The sequence below is a fragment of the Adiantum capillus-veneris genome, chromosome 15 (genome assembly GCF_014529385.1).
Source record: "Adiantum capillus-veneris isolate H3 chromosome 15, ASM1452938v2, whole genome shotgun sequence".
In the NCBI taxonomy this organism is placed as follows: domain Eukaryota; kingdom Viridiplantae; phylum Streptophyta; class Polypodiopsida; order Polypodiales; family Pteridaceae; genus Adiantum; species Adiantum capillus-veneris.
The window spans coordinates 150,922,122-150,944,526 of NC_140945.1; the positions used below are offsets into that span (position 1 = coordinate 150,922,122).

Here is a 22,405-nt window from a genome sequence, read left to right on the forward strand (position 1 = left end):
TTCAAGTTCTGAAGCAGAAAGCAACAAGGCAACCAATCCCTCAAGTTCTACCCCTCAATACCCTTCAAATTCAACCCCCATCAGACGATGAGATAGATACCAATGATGAATGGTAGTCCATGGATTGGACATGCACATAGCAATGACACTAAAGGATGGGTTCAAAGTCAAAGTACTAACTGATATAGGTGCATGACTCAATGCGATCAACTACACAACGTACAAAAAAGAAACAACCCAACCGCTGGAACATTACTGAGCACAAGTCACTGAGGCTGCCATAAAGAGCTAACACCAACATTGAGTCCAATCAATCTTAATATTTTTGTCCATGAATTTGTATGCCAACATACCTTTATCTGTATTCTAGGAAAGCATCTGAATGAAGATATTGTGCTAGGAGTTCCTTGGATGCGCACCTACAAAGCTGTTCAAGATTGGGATGACAAGGTTCTTGAATTAACCATCAAGGGTGGAAAACTAAGAGTATAGTTTCTTATAGTCAAGAAGAGTGGAATGACACTCTTGAATCTCTGACACCACCAAATAACCAGGGAAACGTGAGACCAATACCCACAACGCATTACCAAGTTCATCCGCACAAAACATGCATGCAAGGAACCGGGAAATTTTGGGTATCCAATACCCAAATTGCTACCAATTCTTAACAATTTAGGTGCCTAAAAAATTGTTGCACACTATGAGGAAGCCTACTGTAGTACCATTCTCTCCATATCAACAATGAAAATTGCAATCACAGATGACAAAATGGGTATAGACACCTTGGCAAGAATATCAAGCTAACCACAGGACACCAACTATTCAAAAATCACAAATGAAGGCCCAACCATTGAAATTTCACCGAGTACCAAGGACTTCACCCACAACATTGCCCACCATTTCCAACACAATGGTTTGGATAAGTGCGTATAGCACTATCAAAGAACGAGCTCAATTGATATAGGATTTTCTCTTCAAGAGAGTAAAAAACATGATACTTTGCCATCGACAACCCTTGAGAACACTACTCAAGAACCACCTGTTGCACCGCATAGTGTTTCTACATGCATTAGCATCGATAGCCACAATTTTGTCACCCAAGACCAAATCTTCAAGTTCTCTATAATAAATGTTCTACGTTTGGGAGGGTAATCTCAGAACGGTCGCTTGGATGGCTACTATTAAAGATGGATTCTCCACTAATCAAGAGAAACATTGTAGTGTTCTTTGTACAGTTATTGATCCTACACGAGTTCCATAGATAGATCTTCTTAGTAGCTTGCAAAGAATGAATTTGTAAGTTTTATGACTTTCTATATATTTTAGTAGAAAATGTTTTTATGTTTCTGACTTTGTATGTATTGTATATGAACTTGGAATAGAATGAACACACATGCTCTTGTAGTCACTCATCTTAGGGATGAGTTTGTCAACTGCTCCTACATTTGTGCAACAGATCATGAAGCCTATGTAACGGGGATTCCAAAAAAATATCAAAAGTTGATTGGCATTAGACAAAATTTGGACTCACAAAGGGGCCCTTTAAAGAGTTTGACTTTGCCTCTCTCTACCAAAACGGGCGCATGGATAAATTTTTGCAGACAAACTCCAAAGTTGGTGGAGGTTTGACAGTTAGAATGTCCTCTTCAAGCTCTATCTACTGATATATAGCACGCCATGAGATTCCTCATATTTTAGAAGATTCTTTTTTTGATTCACTTAGGTTCCGACAGAGTTGTCACATCATAGGTGAATCAAAAAAAGAATCTTCTAAAATATGAGGAATCTCATGGCGTGCTATATATCAATAGATAGAGCTTGAAGAGGAAATTTTGACTGTCAAACCTCTGCCAACTTTGGAGTTTGTTTGCAAAAATTTATCCATGCGCCCGTTTTGGTAGAGAGAGGTAAAGTCAAACTCCTTAAAGGGCCCCTTTGTGAGTCCAAATTTTGCCTAATGGTTGCAGTCTGTAAGAAATACTCGAACGGTGTGAAGCCTTGGTATCCATTTACTCATTGATACTTGAGCAAGCTCTTATATGATGTAAGTGTCTTTGGCTTGCTTTTTTAGAACTATCTCATGTTTATTTCTTGTGAAAATTATATATTTTTAATTGTGTGTTGAAGGATAAAGTGTCCAAGTAATTGAGCCAAACAGTATGTGCTTATTCTTTTTGCAAATTATATATTTTTAAGTATGTGTTGAAGTTTCAAATGTCCAAGGAATTGAGCCAAAGAATAGAGCAAGCTAGGCACACAATGCCAAATGAAGAACTTATAAAAGAGGAGGAGAAGATACCGAATGATTTAGCACTCAAATATTGAGAGCGCATTGGGAAGGTGGTTGCATTATTTTTGTTTAGGTGTTTTGCACATAGTGTAATAGTTGTTCAAACTTGATTTTTTATTCGTTGCTCACAAACTGCAATTGCTAAATATTGTTGATCCCAATCTTGGACCAGATTGGATGGTTTGAGTTCTTGCACTCAAGTGGGGTTTTAATAGTTGGGCTACACTTGAGAAACTAAACTTGATTGCTATGCATGATGCTCATGTCTTGTTCAAAATGTTATGGGTTTCCTTGTTTGAGGCAGACAAGATTACTAGAGCATCTTATGGTTTAAAGAAAGCAGATCATGTGTATCGTATGTAAGTAAAGTTTCTTTTGACTTTCAAGAATCTTCGATGTAGAATAGCTAGTTTTTTGTAATTATTTTAGTTTTTTCTCATATTCCTTGTTATGTAGTTGGATTTGTAGAGATGGCCTTCTGCAAAGGATTTTTGATAGAGCCACAAAGTTTATGGAGGACTTTACCAACATTGCTGGTGGTATTTTGTTGCCTCGTGAATTCTCTCTTGCCTCTTACTTTGAGGAGCTCAAGTTTGAAGCACGACCCTGTCTTTATCCTTTGGAAACCTCTCTTGAAGCTAAGACATGTTGACAAGCAAGCTTTGAAGAAAGTGGACACAGTACACACATGGCATCTCAACAGCTAGCCTATAGGTCAAGCTCATCATACTTTTATTTCAATCTTTTCATAATTGCAAAGGTTGTAGTGATTTTATTTTGTTGTTTGTTTTAGATTTCCATTATCCTTGGTTGGAAAAGGATTTCTTCCAGGGATCCCATTCTTAGCTAAGAAGTGGGCACAACTATCTGCTGGAGAAGAATGCATGTACTCCCCTTCCATGCATAAACTCACTACTTGGGAGATGGAGACATGTCTATGGTGGATAGACATGGCTTTTGGGCATGTATTGGTGTGTGTGTGTGTGTGTGTGTGTGTGTGTGTGTGTGTGTGTGAGAGAGAGAGAGAGAGAGAGAGAGAGAGAGAGAGAGTTAGAGAGTTTCACAATACTATGAGAGTTGGTGGCACATCCATCGATGTGCCTCTCCCTCCTAGAGCGGATGAGGTGATATTGGTAAATGGTAACTCAAAACAGTCTCAAACATAATTTGTTCAAGAGCTTTAAACTCTCTTTTTCTATAGATTATCTGTTTTACATACTCGTAATATTGTGTTCTTCTGCCCTTTCTAAGCTACAAGTACTTCTTACAAGGGAAAGGAGGTGTTTGTTGAGACTAGGGTGGATGAAAACATGGACCGAGAGCATGGTGAGCTATCACTTGCTTATGGGTATGGTAATAGCTTTGGTGGTCGGATTGAGGTAATGATCTTCTAAATATTAACTTGTTTGTTTCTCAATTTGGTGTATATTATTAATGTTATTGTTTTAATTGTCTATGTTGTGGTCTAGTGTCATTGTTCTCTCTTACTTATGGTGCATAGGGTTGGCATGCAAACCACCTTGCTTTGTGGTTGAGATCACCCCACTATTCAATCGACTTGGCATGCAGCCTTTGGAATCTTACATGATGCATCATCTTCCAGAGTCTTCTCTAGCGAGATAATCATTAGGGGAGCCATGGCGTGGTAGCAACGAAGTCATTCTTTTATTGCATGTTTTGTGGAGCTTCTTTGTAGGCCTGGAGATCTTTGTTTGGAGTTGGGATGTGGAACAACACCCGTATTGGTAGCATGCTTAGGCACATGGCGGGTGTGTGAAGCAGTCGATAGGGATGACACGTTAATTTCAGATTATGTGAAACCATTATTTTTCCCTAAACAGCAAAGCAGAGAGGGGGGCTCCACCTCTCTTGATGTTGATGATGTGGGTGACATGCCTTCACGTGTCAACCCCTTTAATGACTAGTGAGAGTCCACCTTACACTTCATTTTCCCCTCTATTTTGTGTTTCCATCATACTTTTATGCTATTTTGTCACTTTTTGGTATCATTGCCCAATATTTGGGGATTATGGACAATGATTCAAACAACAATTTGAGATTTCTTGTGTTTCTATGATGTAGGTTCTGTATTGCTTACATGTGAATTGTGAGACTTGTCTTTTACTTTTGTTATGGAAGTGTGTTGCCCGTTTATGATGAGGGGATTGCAAAAACCATGGCTGCTGATATATGATTTCTCAAGAAGTACCTTTTTGACACATTGGTGACACCGGTTCTTCTTTAAGGAGTTGAAGGGTGAACGGGAGCATCTCAAAGTCTCTTTGGAAAGAGTTTGAGAATGTCCAAAATCATTTTCATACAAAATTTCTCCAAGTTAAGATACAAACACCATATATGCTCCTACTTCCTGAGTCGAGATCTCTTTCAATTGATTTTATGGGCATGGAAATGGTTGTGGAGTACATGATAAAAATGCATCAAATCCCCTCACATCGAGTTCCTACAATTGCATGGGAAGCCAACAAAAAAGTTCAAAAAATGCATAAAAGCAAGATCTTGAGCACGGGATGGAATTAAGATGTAAAGAAGTTGTTTGGGGGATGGGATGCATGATACTTGCTACATGATGCCTCAATCGACTCCCAAGTAAATGAAGCTTCTCTACAACACCAATGTATTAAGGCTCGAGAGGAATCTGGTGGGTCATGCTTGACACATTACACCACCCATATTTCTCCCAACTATCAAACCATGTTCTTCATTGAAAAACAAAAACTTACTCACCCTTATATGCTTAAGCCTATCCCTTATCAGTGATATGAACTATCGTAGCCATTCAACTTAGCTCCCACTCCCTTCGATGCAAGACAAGGTGTTGGAGCAATGGAGAAGAGTCAAATCCATTGTATTAGGAGATGGGATGCATTACACTTGCTACATGATGCCTCCATAGACTCTTAAGTGAGAAGATTTTCAACAACGCTAATGTATTATGGCTTGGAAGTAATCTGGTGGGTCACCCTTCATACATTACACCACCCATATTTCCCCCAACTACAAAACCATGTTCTTTGTTGAAAGAGGAAATTGTACTCACTCTTACATGCTTGCGCCTATAACCTTGTTAGAGATACGTACTATCGCAACCATTCGGCTTAGCTCCCACTCCCTTCTATGCGAGACAAGGTGTTGGCCAATGGACAATTGTGCACATTATGCCCATTGCAAGCTCAAGAGTTTGAGTTCCACACACTACTAGACTACTCAGCTTTGGTCACATCCGAACTACCTTCCCTCACAATTTTAGCCATGACTTAGACCTACACACTTTTGTCTCCCAACCACAGTGTGGGCTCTCCATTGCAACTCTCATCACCATAATTTTGGAGCATCAAGAATCATTCCTTAGTTGCACACATACTAGATGCAACTTTGGTCCCATAGGTCATATTTGACCTCCAAAAGCGATAATAGAATCTCTCTCTCTCTCTCTCTCTCTCTCTCTCTCTCTCTCTCTCTCTCTCTCTCTCTCTCTCTCTCTCTCTCTCTCTCTCTATATATATATATATATATATATATATATATATATATATAATATATATATATAGATAGATAGATAGATAGATAGATTTTATTATCATCCTCGAAGGTCAAATATGACCTATGGGACCAAAGTTACATGTGATGTAGTATGTGTATGGATAATGAGTGACTCTCGATGCTCCAAAATTGTGGTGATGAGAGTCGGAATGGAGAGCCCGCATTGTGCCTGGGAGAGGAAAGTGTGTAGGTCTAAGCCATGGATAAAAATGTGAGAGAAGAAAGTTTGGATGTGACCAAAAGCTAATAACTCTAGTAGTGTGTGGTACTCAAACTCTCAAACTTGTAGTGAGTAAAGTGTGCACAATCGATCTGACTGTTCTCCATTGCCCCAACGCCTTGTCTTGCATCGAAGGGAGTGGGAGCTAAGCCAAATGGCTACAATAGTGTGTATCACTAACAAGGGGATAGGCTCAAGCATGTTCATGTGAGTGTGGTTTCCTCTTTCAACGAAGAACATGGTCTGGTAGTTGGGAGAAATATGGGTGGTGTAATGTATGAAGCATGACCCACCAAATTTCTCCCAAGCCATAATACATTGGCGTTGTAGAAAATTTGCATTCACTCAGGAGTCAATTGAATCATCATGTAGCAAGTGACAATTTTGTACACTTTAGCGATGATTGTGAAACTTCAGGAGCTGCATGGGAGGCACTAGGAACAAATTTTGGAGCTACAAAAAATTAAAAAAAGTGAGCTTAAAGAAAGATCCATATAAATAAAAAATGGAACCTACAAAGATGTTTCAAGCTTTGGCATTTTCTTTAAAAGCATGACAACACAGCTGGTTGATGAGTACCAGAGGAGGACAAAATTTCAATTCTTCTAGGAGTCTTGGCATCTAGCTTTGACCATCATCAAAGAAAAGGATCCAACACCAGATTTTCTGAATCTAATCAACCCTTTACTATTCAATAAGAAGAAGTAGAGGAGTAATTCTACCTTCAGAGGAAGGAGTTTTTCCAGTTAGTTCTAGAAATACAACTTGTTTCAAGTGTCGCAAAGAAGGGCACATCGCCAAAGATTGTGTAGCATCAAAGACTTGCAATATTTGTGGATAGAAGGGTCATCCTCCTTCCAAGTGCTTCAAGAAATACAGAGGCAACATCAGCAACAATGTGAGGTCCAAAATCTCACTTTGTTTGGTAGAAGAAGACAGAGATCAAGATAAAGAAGAAGACAAAACAACCTGCTAGTCTATGGCGACATTCTCTAGCTTTTAATTTTTGCCCTTACCTCTCATTGTATTTGTTTGAAGATAGCTTGGATTAGCTTCATCTTAGTCATTATACATATGTTCAAGGGGAGGCTTGCAATGTCTCTTGGATTAGAGATGGTTTGTGTCTTAAAGTGGGGATGGTCTCCTAGAGATGTTCTTTTGCTCCTCAATTGGAGTGTGTCAGAGTTGTCAGTTTTCATAGTCTAAACCCCAAGGCAGGCTTGTAAGGGTTTTGGTATTTATCCTAGTCTTGTGTGTAACACCTCTTGTCTTCTAGGATGCATAGGTGGCATAGAACCATGTGGTAGCATATGGCAAAGACACCGAAGTGGTGTGGGTACCCATGGGGGTCATTACTAGAGGGTGTGGACTCACATAGAGATAATTAAGTGACCTTGAAAGGTCACCCATGAGTTTTCAAGCTGCTTGGGATGATTTGGGACCTCTATGTGATGTCATGCATGATGCTAGATGAGATGCCTACACTAGCCCGATATACTGAGCTTTTTGTACACACTTTGAGTTCAATTTATCAATCTAGTTTTGTGTTTACATTCTACTCTACTCTCACTGTGTATTCAAAAGTCACTTTGTCATGCCAATGCCATGAATGCTTCTCTAATCTACCCTCCTAAAATCTACAAGGGGAAGGGGGGAGAGAATAGTATCTTGTGATTTTTGTCTACCTCAACTAATGCCTCCTTCCATATGTAGATTGACACATCACTGATAGCTGACACAAAGGATGTTGAGGCATGAACGCTTTCCATGTGTAAGATTCCCATGATTTCTGTAGTGCATGAAACTCCTCTTCACTTGGGAGTGTGGCTTTATAGTTGGTTCCATCATTGTATATCATTTCAAGAGCATGAAACAGACTAACAAACTTGCATTTTGTGATGGGATCTAGCACAAAGTACTTGTCCATAGTCTGATCAATAATGACATCATCTTCCTACATTGCTCAAAAGCACATAATGCAGGTCTCCAATTGAAAGAGTGGAAAGAACATAGGTGGTTAGGGTGATTTGAGGCACTTGTGCACTCTTAATATCATGTACACTCTCCCTTCTCGACATTTCTATGTCCACTTGTGCTCTCAATTGCCTCTCCTTGTTAAACTAAGACTAGTGAACGTCTTGGTATTGTCATATTCTCCCTTCACTCCAATTGGGCATCTTGGCATACCTGTGGTGGTTTGGAGTGATCTTCCAAGCTTACATGCAACTATAAGAAGTATTGTCCTCTTCTCCCTTCACTCCAATTGGGGCATCTTGACATACATGTGGTGGGTTGGAGTGATCTTCCAAGCTTGCATGCAAGTAAAAGAGGACACAAGCATGATATTGAACTACTCAACATTTCAATTATATAATTGATACCTAAATATGTTCCTCCTTATGTTCATATGAATCTCTAAACTTATTAAGAAGAGGATGGGGTCTAGGAGGGCCTCTTTATTTGCCATGAGATTATGGAGGCGATTAACATTTTCACAAATAGATGCACACCATGTGTGCAAGAATGGTGGGTGTGTAAGAGTGGTCAAAGGATACACTATTCGCTAGCATTGATCTTTAACATACCATCTCTCATTTGGACCCCTTTTAACCTTGGCCCCGTGTTGAGACGGATCCATAAGCACATGTCTATATTCTAACCCTTGTTCTCGTTTATTTTCCCACATTAAATGATCAACTTAATATGAGAAAATCATTTGGGTTGGTTAGATATTAGATTTTATGATATTAACTCTCTCTTGAAATCATAGTCGTCCTCGACTATGAGGTAGAAGAGATAAAGTCTTAGTCATTAATTTACGTTTCTTAGTGGGTAGAGGATCCCTTTTCACCTTGCGACATCATTCCAGAGTGGATGACTAGTCCATTTGGTGATTGGGAGACGTAGCTACCACCCGCAAGCATGTCTGCTCTTTAGTCCATATCATACTCCCAAAGTAGACTGATAAATTCTACTTGGTGTTTGAGTGATGTCGTCATCACAAACATGATTCTAAACATGCATACTATTTAAATTTATGCACAACAGAGGATTAGTCTTATAAGACAAAAACATTGTTCATTTAGAAAGCATTTACATTTGCTTACTCTAGTGCAACATTGTAAGCATTGACAAGGTTCATACTGTCCTTCAGCTGTATTCCTTGCATCCATCTAGCATCTTCAAATGGACAATTTTTGAACTTCATAAGATACTGTCAGATAATCTTACCATGCCATAGTACCTTGTCTTCATGCCGAAGGATAGCTTCGGGTTGTAGCACCTCTTCTTGGTCTTTGATTTCTGGAGGGTCTTCAATAATTGGTTCTATTGGTGGCTCTCCTTTGTAGGGTTTAAGTAGGCTCACATGAAAAGCATTGTGTATGAGCCAATGGTTGGGCAACTTGAGTTGATAAGCCATGTCATTGATTGGCTTCAAGATTTGAAAAGGACCATAGTATCTTTTTGCTAATTTAGCATAATACTTTTGATGGCTCGTAGGATTTTTGCTCGTAGGATTGCAGAGAAACGCACACAGCTTGGAGAAGACAAAGGAAGCTCAAGACACACATCTGAGAGTGTGTTACTTAGTGTGCAATGAAAAGATAGATAGCCCTAGAGTGATGGGCGTATATAAAATGCACAGGGAAGAAACCTCCTAAAGAGGGAAAAAATGCCCTGGTGATCCTAGTGTGTTCACACATATCACTACCACATGTATATGGTAACATGAAACCAATGATTTGAAATCTTGTTTCATTTATCATCCAAAGTCCAAGGGGTAGTGATCAGAAGCGCAGGAGGTGAGTCTGGGTGCTGCTTTAACTCTATTGTATTGCTTAGTGGCAGAGGCATGCTTAAGTAGCATCTATCTAGTCTAGCCTTTCGAGCAAGCATTCCTTTAGAGTAGTTTTGCTAGCTGAATTCACCACGTGCCTATATCCCATAAATCTAGTTGCTCCTTGAGGTTCCTCCATTCTTGTTGTTCTATACCTGCCACTGTTTTCCCTTTCATTAGGTATCGATCCTCCATGGACTCAACCATGTTGAAATCTCCAAATAGGATGATCTGGCCCTTGAGCTGAGCGAGCTGACTCCACAACTTGGTTCGGTCTTTGACAGAGTCTCCTGCATAAATGGACACCATCAGGCAGCTGATAGGGGCCTCTATGTCTAGTGCTACCCAGTACTCTCCTGATGACGACGGGGGGGGGGGGAAGATGGCCTTGCATGGATTGTTGCATCTCTCTCTCTCTCTCTCTCTCTCTCTCTCTCTCTCTCTCTCTCTCTCTCTCTCTCTCTCTCTCTCTCTTTGTGATTAATCTTCTAGCTCGGAGGGAGCCCCATGGCTGTTCCTCCCGATCCTCTATTGTGAGTTGAGTGGAACCACTGATGTTCCTTGGATATCAATTGCAGTCTGTGAGCGAGCTCCTGTCCTGCTATTTTGATTTCCTTGAGGCCTATGACTTCAATAGGGTAGTTCTGTATCCATGCTTTAATCTTCTTAGCTTTATTAGGGTCTGACAACCCCTTTATGTTCCAAGAGATCAACTTCATTTGTTGCTTCTTCTGTCTTTGTGATTTTTGATCTGAGCCCTAGGTGAGGGCTGAGTTACTGAGTTATGGCTCCATTTGTTATCTTTGTGTACGTCCATGGGTGAGGGGCCTACCTTGGGGTTGCCTACTTGGCTAGGGGCAATGTTCTCTTTGTTGTGCTCATTATTGCTGGAGGTTTTGTTAAGATCTATGGCGGTGGCTTTGTCTACCTTGTTCACTTGATCTTCCAGATGGGATTCTATGTCATCATCCTCCTTGGACTTCTGCCCAATAGAATCTGCCACCTCAGAGTCTTCCCATTCTCAAAGTGAGGCTAGTAGTGCATATCTATTAGACTGTCTAGGTTTAGCTCTATCATTTGACTCTTTTTTTTGCAACGGGTCGAGACACCTTGGTGGTCTCATGGGGGAATTCTTTTCATTTCGTAAACTCACCTTTCCCTTATGCATTTAAGATCTTTTGAAAGGCTTTATAATACAATCACTCACAATTATGAGTTTTGCAAAAAAAACAAAAAGGGATCTTTTGAAAGGCTAACTATACACCTTTCCTGCGTTGCGTCTCTGAGTGATGAAAACCCTGAGGCTTCTTGCTCGCAAGCTATTGATAGCTGCAGTATTTGCACCATGGATTGGGGGCCCTGTAGGGTGGCTTGTCTAGAGATCTGGAGCTTCACGAGGTGGGAGTTTCAAAGGTGCTGTAGCTTCGGAGGCCGCCAGGAGGGGTGGCTCGGTTTGGGGGTAGGAAGGCTCCTGGGATGGAGTCCCTGGTTGTCCTCTCCTTCCTTGGGTGTTTGTAGGGGGACGACACATGGCATGTTTTTTTGGGGAAGGGCTTGGCGGCTACCCACCCTCATTGTGAGGGCCAATTGCTCAACATGTCTTCTTGTTGGTTGGTGTGAAGGATCTGGGGATTGGCAGGTTCGTTGTTCTCAACAGTGCAACTTCGGGGGGTTAGCTTTGGAACATGGTTGGTCTTGGAGGCATGGGATTTATGTGGCTCTAGGTGTGTGGGATGATGTGTCTGCAGCACTCTGGATAGTGTGGTGGATGGAGGAGGAGTTGGTGGTCTATGGTTGCGATTGGTTGGCAAGTCTCTCTGGTCCGGCTGAATTGGATACCATGCATGCGGTTTGTTCCTGGCGTCGTGATGATGGTCGAGGAGGGGGTTCTTCTTAGGAGGCAAGTGGGCTTTTTCATCTGGCAGTTCTGGTTTGTCCTTCTAGTCGGCTCGGTTTCTTTTTGGAGGTTCATTTTTGCAACTATGGTATGGTGTGGGATTCCTTGAGGCAGTGAGTAGTCTGGTGGCAGCGGCCGCTCCTCACTGGTGGCGACTCTGGTAACCCTGGTGATGGGGACCTAGGGCCTCGCCCTATCGAGTTTAGTATTTACGACTGCTTTTGCTGTCGGGATGGCCTCCCCTGTTGCGTAGCGTATGGGATGGTGTATGCTCTGGTTTATTGTGCACTTGATGTTTTAGTCGATGATTACATTATGACTCTTGGGTAGCTCTGGCTTAGATTGTGGGCAGAGCTTGTGATGAATATTTTTTGCTTGTCTTAATATATCTTCACTCACGTATGTGAATTTTGAAAAAAAAAAAAGGCTTTTTAATTTTCCAAGATTGGGGAGACCCTTTTTTGCTAGGTAATTTGTGGCAAATTATGTGCTACGCACTCCAAAATGGATCTCAATTGTCATAAAGGAAGATTAGAATATCTTGGACAATCCAACCAAAATAGATACTCGGGTATTTCAAGAATTTTCAAAATTTGAGGGGTATTTTGGGAATTTCCACAAATTAGAGGGGTATTTTGGTGATTTTCCCAAGAACCCACTGCCTTTTCCTTCTCTTTTGCTTTCCTTTCCCTCTTTAAGGGATCTACAGAGATTCTTATTAAAAACACATGTGTCAAGTCCTACTTGGGCAAGCTTTATTTTTGTATTATCACACTTAGTAATTCGACTTCCTATATTGTGTCTCTTAAGTTTCTCATCTTAATCCTCCCCCCCCCTCCCGCCCCCCCAAAACGCAAAATAAAAAAAACAAGATATTCGTGTATTTGCATTGTGTCACTCAAGCCTCGCTTGAGGCACTGAGACTGAGAGAGAGAGAGAGAGAGAGAGAGAGAGAGAGACGAGTGATAGAGGGAGGCGTGAATAGCAGTGTAGAGAGAGACTTAACAAACTCTTAATAATACTACTTAAGCAAAAATTGTAGCCTTCAAATTCAATAAAAGACATGGCTGAGCCACCTACTGGATTTAGTTATCTTGTTCCTCCCTATCAAGCTTTGCCTCTGGCTTAGTGACTTGCTTTGTTGTTTCACATAGCCTTGTTTGTAATTTCTACATTTTTTCTAATAGAAGTTCTTTACCTTCCTTTTGAGCTCTATTTTTATAGGTCTTGTGTCTCTCTCCTCATATTGTCTACCCTTTCACTACAACGACAAATATTCTATGATTTTTTCTCGGCTTGGAAGATGCTTCGCCTTGCTCTTCCGTCCCAAAGTCAAAATCTCTATTTTTTCCTATATACTCATTGGGTGACTAGATACATCCTAGCAAAAACTTCTTGATAGAGTTTGAGCTTACCTTCCAACAAAGAACGCCACCTTGCACCATTGAGATCATCATGGTTTGCTTTGTCCATACTTTTGACATCAAATCTAATGCATCAAAGAAGCCTTTCTTTCTAGAATACTCCTTACTATAGGAAGAGAATGGGGTCTATGATGAGGGCCTCTTTATTTCGAAGTTTAAGGGAGTCAAACATCTAGTATTAAGAAAGCAATGAAAGGAAAACTTTTAAATTCAAACTAGTTTATTTGAATTCAATTTTCCCCCCAAAAATGAAATTTAAAATCTAATGGACAAAACCATATCATGTAACATATCTACGAAAAGAGCTCGGTGTGTAAATTGTAGATCTATAATCTCCGCTCAAATCAAAAATCATATGTAGGAGCTATGAAAGACCGAAAATCATAAAGTTTTCCACCCCTCTATTAAGATAGAGCTGACCTTGAGGTGGGAATCCTACCCAAGCATGAGGTGTTTGTTGGCTTGCTAAGTGTTAGTGGGAGCCTTACCCAAAAGCTTAAGGTGTTTCTCACATGCTTAAATGACTAAGGCTCTTGAAGTATTCAATTCAAAGAAAACTCTAAAGAGGCATCAACGTTTCCATGCTTGATTGATTAAGTCATTGAAGTATTCAATTCAACCAAATGACTTAATAATCATAAAAGACACATGTTCAAATGATCCTCCACATGTGGCCCTCATGATGTGCTTGAATGCTATTGGATAGGTTTTAAAGGGCTCCATTAATGAGAATTTAGACACATAAAAATAAATAACTAAGTTCTTTCTCTCAAAGAGGAAAACGAGGACACATGTCCAAATGAAATAACAAAATAATAAGAGAGAGAGAGAGAGAGAGAGAGAGAGAGAGAGGTGGACCAAGCATGAGAGGGGGATATACTCTCCCACACATGCACACACACATTCTCTCATTGTGTGGAGTGCAAAGTGAAAGAGTTGCATCTCCTTCTCCAAGCTTGTTGAGAAGTGGAGAGCCTACACCAACACTCTTGGCTATGGAATGCAAATCCAACCAAGAGCCATGCCTCAATGCTTAAGCTTGCCATCTTCTTCATCTTCAATACTATGCTATTATGCTATGCTAAGCAAGAAGAGTGATGATAAGTGAGGAATTATTTCTTTCTCCTATGGATGATTCTTCTTCCTCTTACCTACCCTCATTCCCCACTAGCTCTCTCCACCTTCGAAGGTGTTTGAGGCCTTGGGACTGAGGCTTGGGATAGTTAATCCTTTTTGCAAAGTTCATGTCAAACTCGTGATGCATGAATCTTTCCATCTTCATACCATCACCAAGGTCACAAGGAACACAAAGATTGTATTGTAACAAGTCTCTCTTGATGGGAGAATCTATAATACTAATGCCTTTTGGAGGGGGGACTAGTAAATCTGGTCCTCAACTATTGTCATATTCTATAATACTCTCTCTCTTGCAAAACTATTGTTCATGCCAAGTTAATTAAGTACTATGTTCATGTTTCTACCATCAATTAAGTTCCACCCTCTATGTTCTCAAAGTAATCTCACAAAAATGCTCACTCTAATTCTCTTAATTCCACTATTCTCAAAGTTCATAGTCCATTTGCATTACAGTTACTCTCGCATGGGGAATCATACAAAACTGCAGGAAAAGAGTAGCCCCACCCCACTTAGTGTCCAACTCAACTCGAAGCTCTCAATAGCGGAAATCAAAAGGGACATTGATGCACTCAAGCCTAAAAAGACCCCGAGCATAGATGGCCTCCCGACTGAGTTTTATCAGACCTTTAGAGACGTTATCGCACAAATCATGTGCATTGTCTGGGAAGAGTCTGTTTAACATGGGGCCATCCCAATACAGCTCAACACAGGCATCATCAAACTGCTACACAAAAAAGGCCCTAAGGAAATTATCTCCAACTGGAGACCATTGACAATAATGATGGGGTTGTGAGGTATACTCAAACGCTGCTGGGAAATTCCCAAGCTAGAGTGGCTCCTAAAAATGGACTATCGGTCATTCTCACTCAACAGATCAGTTAGACAAGGATGCCCACTGGCTCCTCTCCTTTTTGCCACCTCAGCTAATTCTTTGAATTGGCTGGTGAAAGAAGAAATCCAACAAGGGAGCGTCCGAGGTATCAAGCTTCCAGATGGGAGGCAGCAGTGTCTCTCCCAATTCACTGATGACACAAATGGGCTGCTGCAGAATGGTGGCAGCTCCCTAAAAGCCTTTTAGGAATGCCTAAATGTTTTCTGTACAGCCTCGGGCTCCAGGATTAACCACTCCAAAACAGGTATCAGTGCCTAGCCTCTCATTCCCCTCTGCCAAGGTGGGTGGATGAGCATGGGTGCTCCATCATTCAAGATGGCATTATATTCAGGTTATTAGGGATTCCATTTGGCTTCAGAGTATCAATGGCACAAAGGTGGTAGTGGGTCATGGAAAAATTCTACTCTAAATTGAACAGATGGATGGGTTTTCAAGCTAGCTTGGCCGGTCGGATTGTAGTCATCAAACATTACATTTCCTGTTATGTACTTTTCTTCCTCTCATGCTGGAGACCCCCGGATGTCCATCTAAAAGATGTAACCAGAATAACTTTCTCTGGTCAGGTGACCCCCTTAAGAAAGGATTAGCAAAAGTAAAATGGGAAATCTGTTGTCTTCCTAAAGAGCAAGAGGGACTGGGCCTCAACAACATAAATCTATGGGCAGACAAGCTTGCTGTAAAACTCATTCTTAGAGCCTTGGAACAACCAGAGGAAGAGTGGGCCTCACTTTTATTTTGAGACCTACATAGGTTCCATATCCGAGGGATGTAGGGAACCATTAACCTACCCTGGGTCACGATATTCTTTGGACCCTTTGAAGTGGAAGCAAAGGGGTCAGACCTACTCAAATCACTTTGGAACACCTAGAATCGACACAGAAACATGCTATGAATCAATTAGGAGTCAAAATTTAGTTGGCAGCTCAGAGTAGCCGAGTCAATGCGGTGGTCTTTCCCCCCAGTTCCCCAGCTCAACTAGAGGCAAATAAGGACAACTAAAAGACTTCATAAGATGGGCATCATCACCTGGAGAGATGTGTGGCATGCAACAGAGCACAAATGGAAGAACAATATGGAGCTTCTCTTCAAATTCCAGCTTCAACCATGGGAACTTACCCTTATCAACTCAAGAACAGCCATTTTCCCAGAAGAGATGGAGCAGACACTCTCTAAATAGCCTGACCCTTCACCTAAGGCACTTTACTAGGCAGGAGGGTGTGCTCTTTCTAATCCCCCCAATCGCCCCCAGCTCTGAAAGAACACCTACATGTCACTCTCAACAAAAAGTGGCGCTTATCTATGGACAAACAGCAGTGGAACTTTAAGTTCAAACCCTGTGGCATCCTGACACCTCTGCCACACACTTTGTACTGCTATGGCTGATCATGCACAAAGCGGTTTGAACAGGCCACATAATGAGGGCTATAGGCATGGGAGCATGGAGCTGCAAGAGATGTAACCATAGCGAAGAAGACATACCTCATTTGTTCATTAAGTGTCCTGCAAACAAACATATTCGTGCCCCATTGATTAGTGGATTAGGTTTCACCCCCAGCTAAAAAAAACTCCTAATGGGAGACTCTGTTGCTCTCTTCTTTGTAGTATGGAATAGGTTCAGGGGAGAGTTTTTCTGGATCATTTGGAAAGAACGGAACAATTTCTTTTTTGATGAGGCCTACCATACTAAAAGTCGGGGAGTTTTCCCATTTCTCTGTGTAGGTCAACCAACTAAAACTGGGAATTTACCAAGCAAACTACAAAGTGCTTATGGATTGCATGTTCTACTACAATAGCGCGAATATAAACAAACAACAAGAGGTGCTGCTAGACGTCTCGTATTCACATCTGCAGAAGATGATTGACGAATGCAAAGCTGATGGAGAGAAGCTGAAGAGGCAGTTCAACAATGGGATAAGACTAATGACTCACTTGCTTTCTCGGGGGGGGGGGGGGGGGGGGGGGGGGGTAGCAGCTTAGGTGGCAGTCCTTAAAGAAAGTGAAGAAGTCAACAGGTTGTTACCAGTGGGTGGAAACACTTGAATTTGTATGAAGTCTTTGACAATAGCCAAAGTAATTTTGTAATAGTCTCAATTAGTTCGGTGGTTACATCAGAATGTAAATCGATGCAATGTAATTTTGTTCTCTACTTAATGTAAAATTCTCTCGCCCTTTATGGCAAAAGAATAAAATGAAAAGACTCACGGAAGTGGAAAGTCAAAAGGTTTTTGTGTCTATATAAATAGAGATGGTCGAGTGCATCTTGATACATTTGTGTTTTTCTTTGCTTATTTTCTCTTTAGGGTTTTCTTCTCTTTGTAGTGTCATTGCACTATGTAAGTAGTGAATATATAAATTTTTAAGGCAGTAGGGGGTACCAACTAGAAAGGATTCGGAAAAAAGTAAGAATCTCACTTAATGCAAGAAAAGACGGGATGGGACGTAAGGGCCATTGCACAGGAGAGACAACTATGGAGGCACTAAAGTGCTTTTGGTGACTACAATGTTGATAGTGCTCAAAACTTGTCCACGCCAGAGGAGTGAGCATTTAGGGAGTTGCAAAGAGTTAGTAGATGAGCACTATGCAACACCAAAGTGCTTTTGGTGACTTGGTTACCTCAATGCTTGTGGTGTTCAGCACCTGCCCACGCGAGATCGAACAAGGACTCGATTTTTTTATTAAAAAAATTCCATAAAGGGCGTGAGAATTATATTAAGAAGAGACAAAATGTTACATCCGATACAAAATACAAGGCCCTCTGGGGCTTGAAGTGGGCTCAGGGTTGCTAGCTTCAACCTGCTATATTTGACTTTAGTTACAAAGGTGAGCTGCAGACAGTCACGGGGTGTCACCCACGCTAAGTCCCCCAGGAAAGGATCTGATTACATTCTGCAAGTGGTTGATTAGCCTTACTCCATTGTTAAGCTGCCGCCTTAGTCTGTCCCCTTCGGCTTTGCACTCATCAATCATTTTCTGTAGGTGGGAGTACGAACCATCGAGTAAGATCTCATGTTGCTTGATAATGTTTGCACTGTTGTAATACCCCATACAATCCATGAGCACTTTATAGTTAGCTTGGTATATTCTACACTGTTCGAGCTTTAGCTGATTTACCTGCACAGAAAAGTGAGAAAATACAACTTTCAGGCTTTTAGTCTAGTAAGCCTCATCATAAAAACAGCCTCTTGTCCTATTCCATACCATAGAGAAGAGCCCTATTAAGTCTCCAAGGAGGAATATTTCCAGTTGGGGGTGTACCCTATCCCACTTACTAAAGGGGACAGTATTTCTTTGTTGGCAGGACAATTAATGAAGAGGTGGGGAATACCTTCTTCATTCCCATTACGTCTTTTGCATAGCCCATCCCCCATGCCTGCATGGCTCATTCTGTGGCATGTCCACACTTCTTTGTGCATGACCAGCCAAAGCAGTACCGAGTGTTTGGCCGGGGTATCTTGATGCCACAACGTTTTAAATTTAAAGAGCCACTGCCTTTCATCGAGGAACAGGTTCCATTTTCTATTTAAGGTGGCATGTAAAGACTCTTTTAGGGCTGGAGGTCGGTTTGGAGGTTGGCGAGAGCCCTCCCTCCTACCCAGCATAGTGCCTTCGGTGCATGGTTAGGCAGCTCTAAGAGCATCACTCTTGGGAAAATGGCTATCCTGGCCTGGATAAGGGTGAGTTCCCACGGTTGCAGTTGGTACCTCACCAGAAAATCAGTTTCGTTCTGCCACCTGAACTCAGTTGTGTTCCACACATCTTTCCAAGTGATAATCCCTTTCTCCTGGAGTCTTTTAGCTAACCTGTGCTGCCTCTGGCTCAATTGGGGGATAGGGGGGAGGGACCACCACATTGATTCAGTAGCCATTAGTTGTCTACTATATTTAGACTCCCAGTTGATTCTAATAAGGCTTCTGTACCTATTCCAAGCCGCCCACAGATATTTGAGCAGTTCTAACCCCTTAGCTACTACTTCTAGGGGTCCAAAAAAAACCGTAGTCCAGGGAATGTTGGTGATTCCCTTATTCCCTTTAAAATGGAATTTGTGAATATCACAAAACATTAGAGAGGACCATGCTTCACCCGGGTTCTCCATTGCTCTAAGGATTAGTTTTACAGCTAGTTTGTGTGCCCACAGTTCAAAATTAGTGAGGCCGAGTCCCCCTAGTTCTTTAGGCAGACAGCAGATTTCCCAGCTTACTTTGGCAAGCCCTTTTTTATGGGGGTCTCCAGAACACAAAAAATTTCTACATATTCTGGTTAGGTCTTTTAATTGACAGTCAGGTGGTCTCCAGCATGAGAGAAAGAAGAGCACATAACTTGCTAGATAATGTTTTATCACTACAGTTCTACCCGCTAGGTTAGCTTGGAGACCAGTCCATCTGTTGAGCTTGCTGTGGAATTTGTCCATTACTTACTGCCACCTTTGAGTCATTGTTATCCCAAACCCAAAGGGGTTCCCTAGAAGTCTGAACACCACTCCATCCCGAATGATTGCGCATCCTTGCTCCTCCACCCACCTAGGAAGTGGGGACTTTGAGGCTCTGATCCCTGTTTTGGTGTGATTGATTCTAGACCTTGAGGCTGTGCAGAATGTGTTGAGGCATTCCCTAAATGCTTTCAGAGAGGTGTTGTTGTTATTCAGCAGGCTATTAGTGTCGTCAGCAAATTGAGATAATCACTGCTGGTTATCGTTAGGTAGCTTGATTCCTTTAAGGTTGCCTTGTTGCATTTGAGCTTTTACTAACCAATTTAGGGAGTCAGCTGAAGTGGCAAATAGCAGAGGGGTAAGAGGACATCCCTGCCTAACCGATCGATTAAGGGGGAACGGTTCTGACAATCCATTGTTGATGGCTACTCGGGCTTGGGCATTTCCGAGCAGTGTTTGCACAAACCTTACCATCCTCCTGGGCCCAAACCCCATCATAGTTAAGCTTTCCAAAATGAACGACCATTCAAGCCTGTCATATGCTTTGTCAAAGTCAACCTTGATGAAGATGTAGTCTTCACTAGTTGCTTCAGCATAATCTATTCCTTCCCACATAGCTATCACTACTTCCAGAAGTCGACACCCTTTGATAAATCCTTTCTGCTCAGAGCATAACCATTCAGTTAGGGTTGGGGCAATTCTGAGGGCGATGGATTTTGTATGCTGCATTGAGCATAGTCAACGGTCTCTAGTTAGATAATATCTCCTTGGGGCCTTTTTTATGCAGCAGCTTGATGATCCCAGCATTGAGTTGAGTCGGCAAGGCTCCAAATTTCACAGCTTCTTGCCACACCATGAGTAGGATAGGTGCTAGGCCATCTCTGAACGTTTGGTAGAACTCAACAGGGAGGCCATCTATGCCTGGTGTTTTCTTTAATTTGAGAGCATCTATGGCCTTTTTAATTTCTCCCAACGATAATTCTGAATCTAGTTGAGTGCTCAAATGAGGAGGGATAACTCTGTTCCTGCTTCTCCTAATTGTACTTCTCAAGGGGATGACCAACTCATCTTGAGCTTCTGGGGGGCTGAATAGCTGAGCGTAGTGTTCTCTGGCCACTTCCAGGTTTTCCTCCTCTAAGGTGGCTATCCCTCTAGTCCTCTAGTCCCAACTAGCATTGGGACCATTTTTCTCTGATGCTTCTTTTTGAGACTTCTGAACATGGCTTTGGATGGTTTGTCTATTTTCCCTACCCACCATTCTCTATAAAAGGCTTTGGTGTGTTGTAGTGAGATTTTTTCTTCCAGCTTGAGTTGGTGTCCAAGGGTGGTAATTTTGTTCTACACTACCTGGTCCTCCTTACTACTACAGGTTTTGAGTTCTACAAGTTCATCATAGATGGAATCCTTCCTTTTCCTTCGAATCTCTATCACTTTTTCCCTAAAAGAGATCAGAGAGAGTTGGGTGTTGTTGATCGCCATACTCCAAGCCTTGGATGGAGTGTTTCCCTTTGAGAAAGCTTGAACCCAGATAGCTTTTATACAATTCTGGACCTCCTCTAACCGAAAGAGTGATGGGTCTATGTGGAACCAATGGTTCCTTATCTTATTGCATTTGTTGTCCATCGTGATGATTAACGGATAGTGGTCTCACACGCAGGAGGTGGCTCTAGAGGCAGCTTGATCCTGTTGAACTGTCTGGCTAGAGAGGTACTTATGTAGCATCTATCAAGCCAAGCCTTTTGAGCAAGGCTCCCTCTTGAGTAGTTTTTCCAGGTGTAATCTCCTTGTGATCCTATGTCCCAAAGGTCTAGCTGTTCTTTCAGGTTACTCCATTCTTATTTCTCTGTTCCCCCCACTACGTGCCCTTCATGAGGTATCTATCCCCCATAGACTCTACCATATTGAAGTACCCCATCAGGATGGTATGTCCCTTATGTTGTGCTATTTGACTCCACAATTTGGTCATGTCTTTAACCGAGCCCCCTGCGTAGATTGAGATCAACAGGAATCTAATGGGTGCCTCAATGAAAAGAGCAACCCAATATTCACCTATTGTCGACAGTGTTTGGTTAATTTTCCAGTTCAAAGGGATGCCCAAGGCAGTTCCTCCTGAACCTCTGCTGTGCGAGGAGTGAACCCACAACCGTTCCTTGGATATCATTTGTAGCCTCTGCTCCAACTCTTGCCCTGCAATTTTGACTTCATGTAGTCCTATCACGTCAAAAGGATAGTCATGAGTCCAAGCTTTGACCTTCTTAGCTTTGTTGGGGTCGGTCAGCCCCTTTATATTCCAAGAGAGCAGATGTTAGGAAATAAGACGTAGCTAAATAGATAATTGAGTAGATTACTTAATGGAGAGAGACAGATTTATATACACGAGATTATAGAGTAGAGAGAGAGAGAGAGAGAGAGAGAGAGTACACACGATATACGTGGTTCACCCAATGTGGGCTACGTCCACGGGAAAGCAGCCACTCAATGGCTTTAGTACTTCAAAACAAGAAGTAGTTTACAAAGGGATTATACCCTTAATGGAGCTCCCGCCTTGCTTCACTCTCACCACCTCACACTCACCTTGTTGCATCAACTTCACACTATGAAATGTGTGTAGAAATGGCCTCCTTTTATAGGCCAAAAGGGTTGCCCTCTCTTATGAGAGACAACCATGTGTAGCCGCCCTTGTGCGAATAAGTCCAAATCGGACCCTCCAATCCGCCCA

At 41.8% G+C, this 22,405-nt stretch overlaps 1 protein-coding gene across 1 annotated transcript; it reads left to right on the forward strand.

Moving 5' to 3' along the window:
* The first annotated feature begins 11,139 nt into the window (after positions 1-11,139).
* LOC147441674 (uncharacterized) lies at positions 11,140-12,511 on the forward strand. The gene has a single exon (XM_086483777.1). The coding sequence runs from the start codon at positions 11,255-11,257 to the stop codon at positions 11,804-11,806; it is 552 nt and encodes a 183-aa protein (XP_086339903.1). The 5' UTR covers positions 11,140-11,254; the 3' UTR covers positions 11,807-12,511.
* The last annotated feature ends 9,894 nt before the right edge of the window (positions 12,512-22,405 follow it).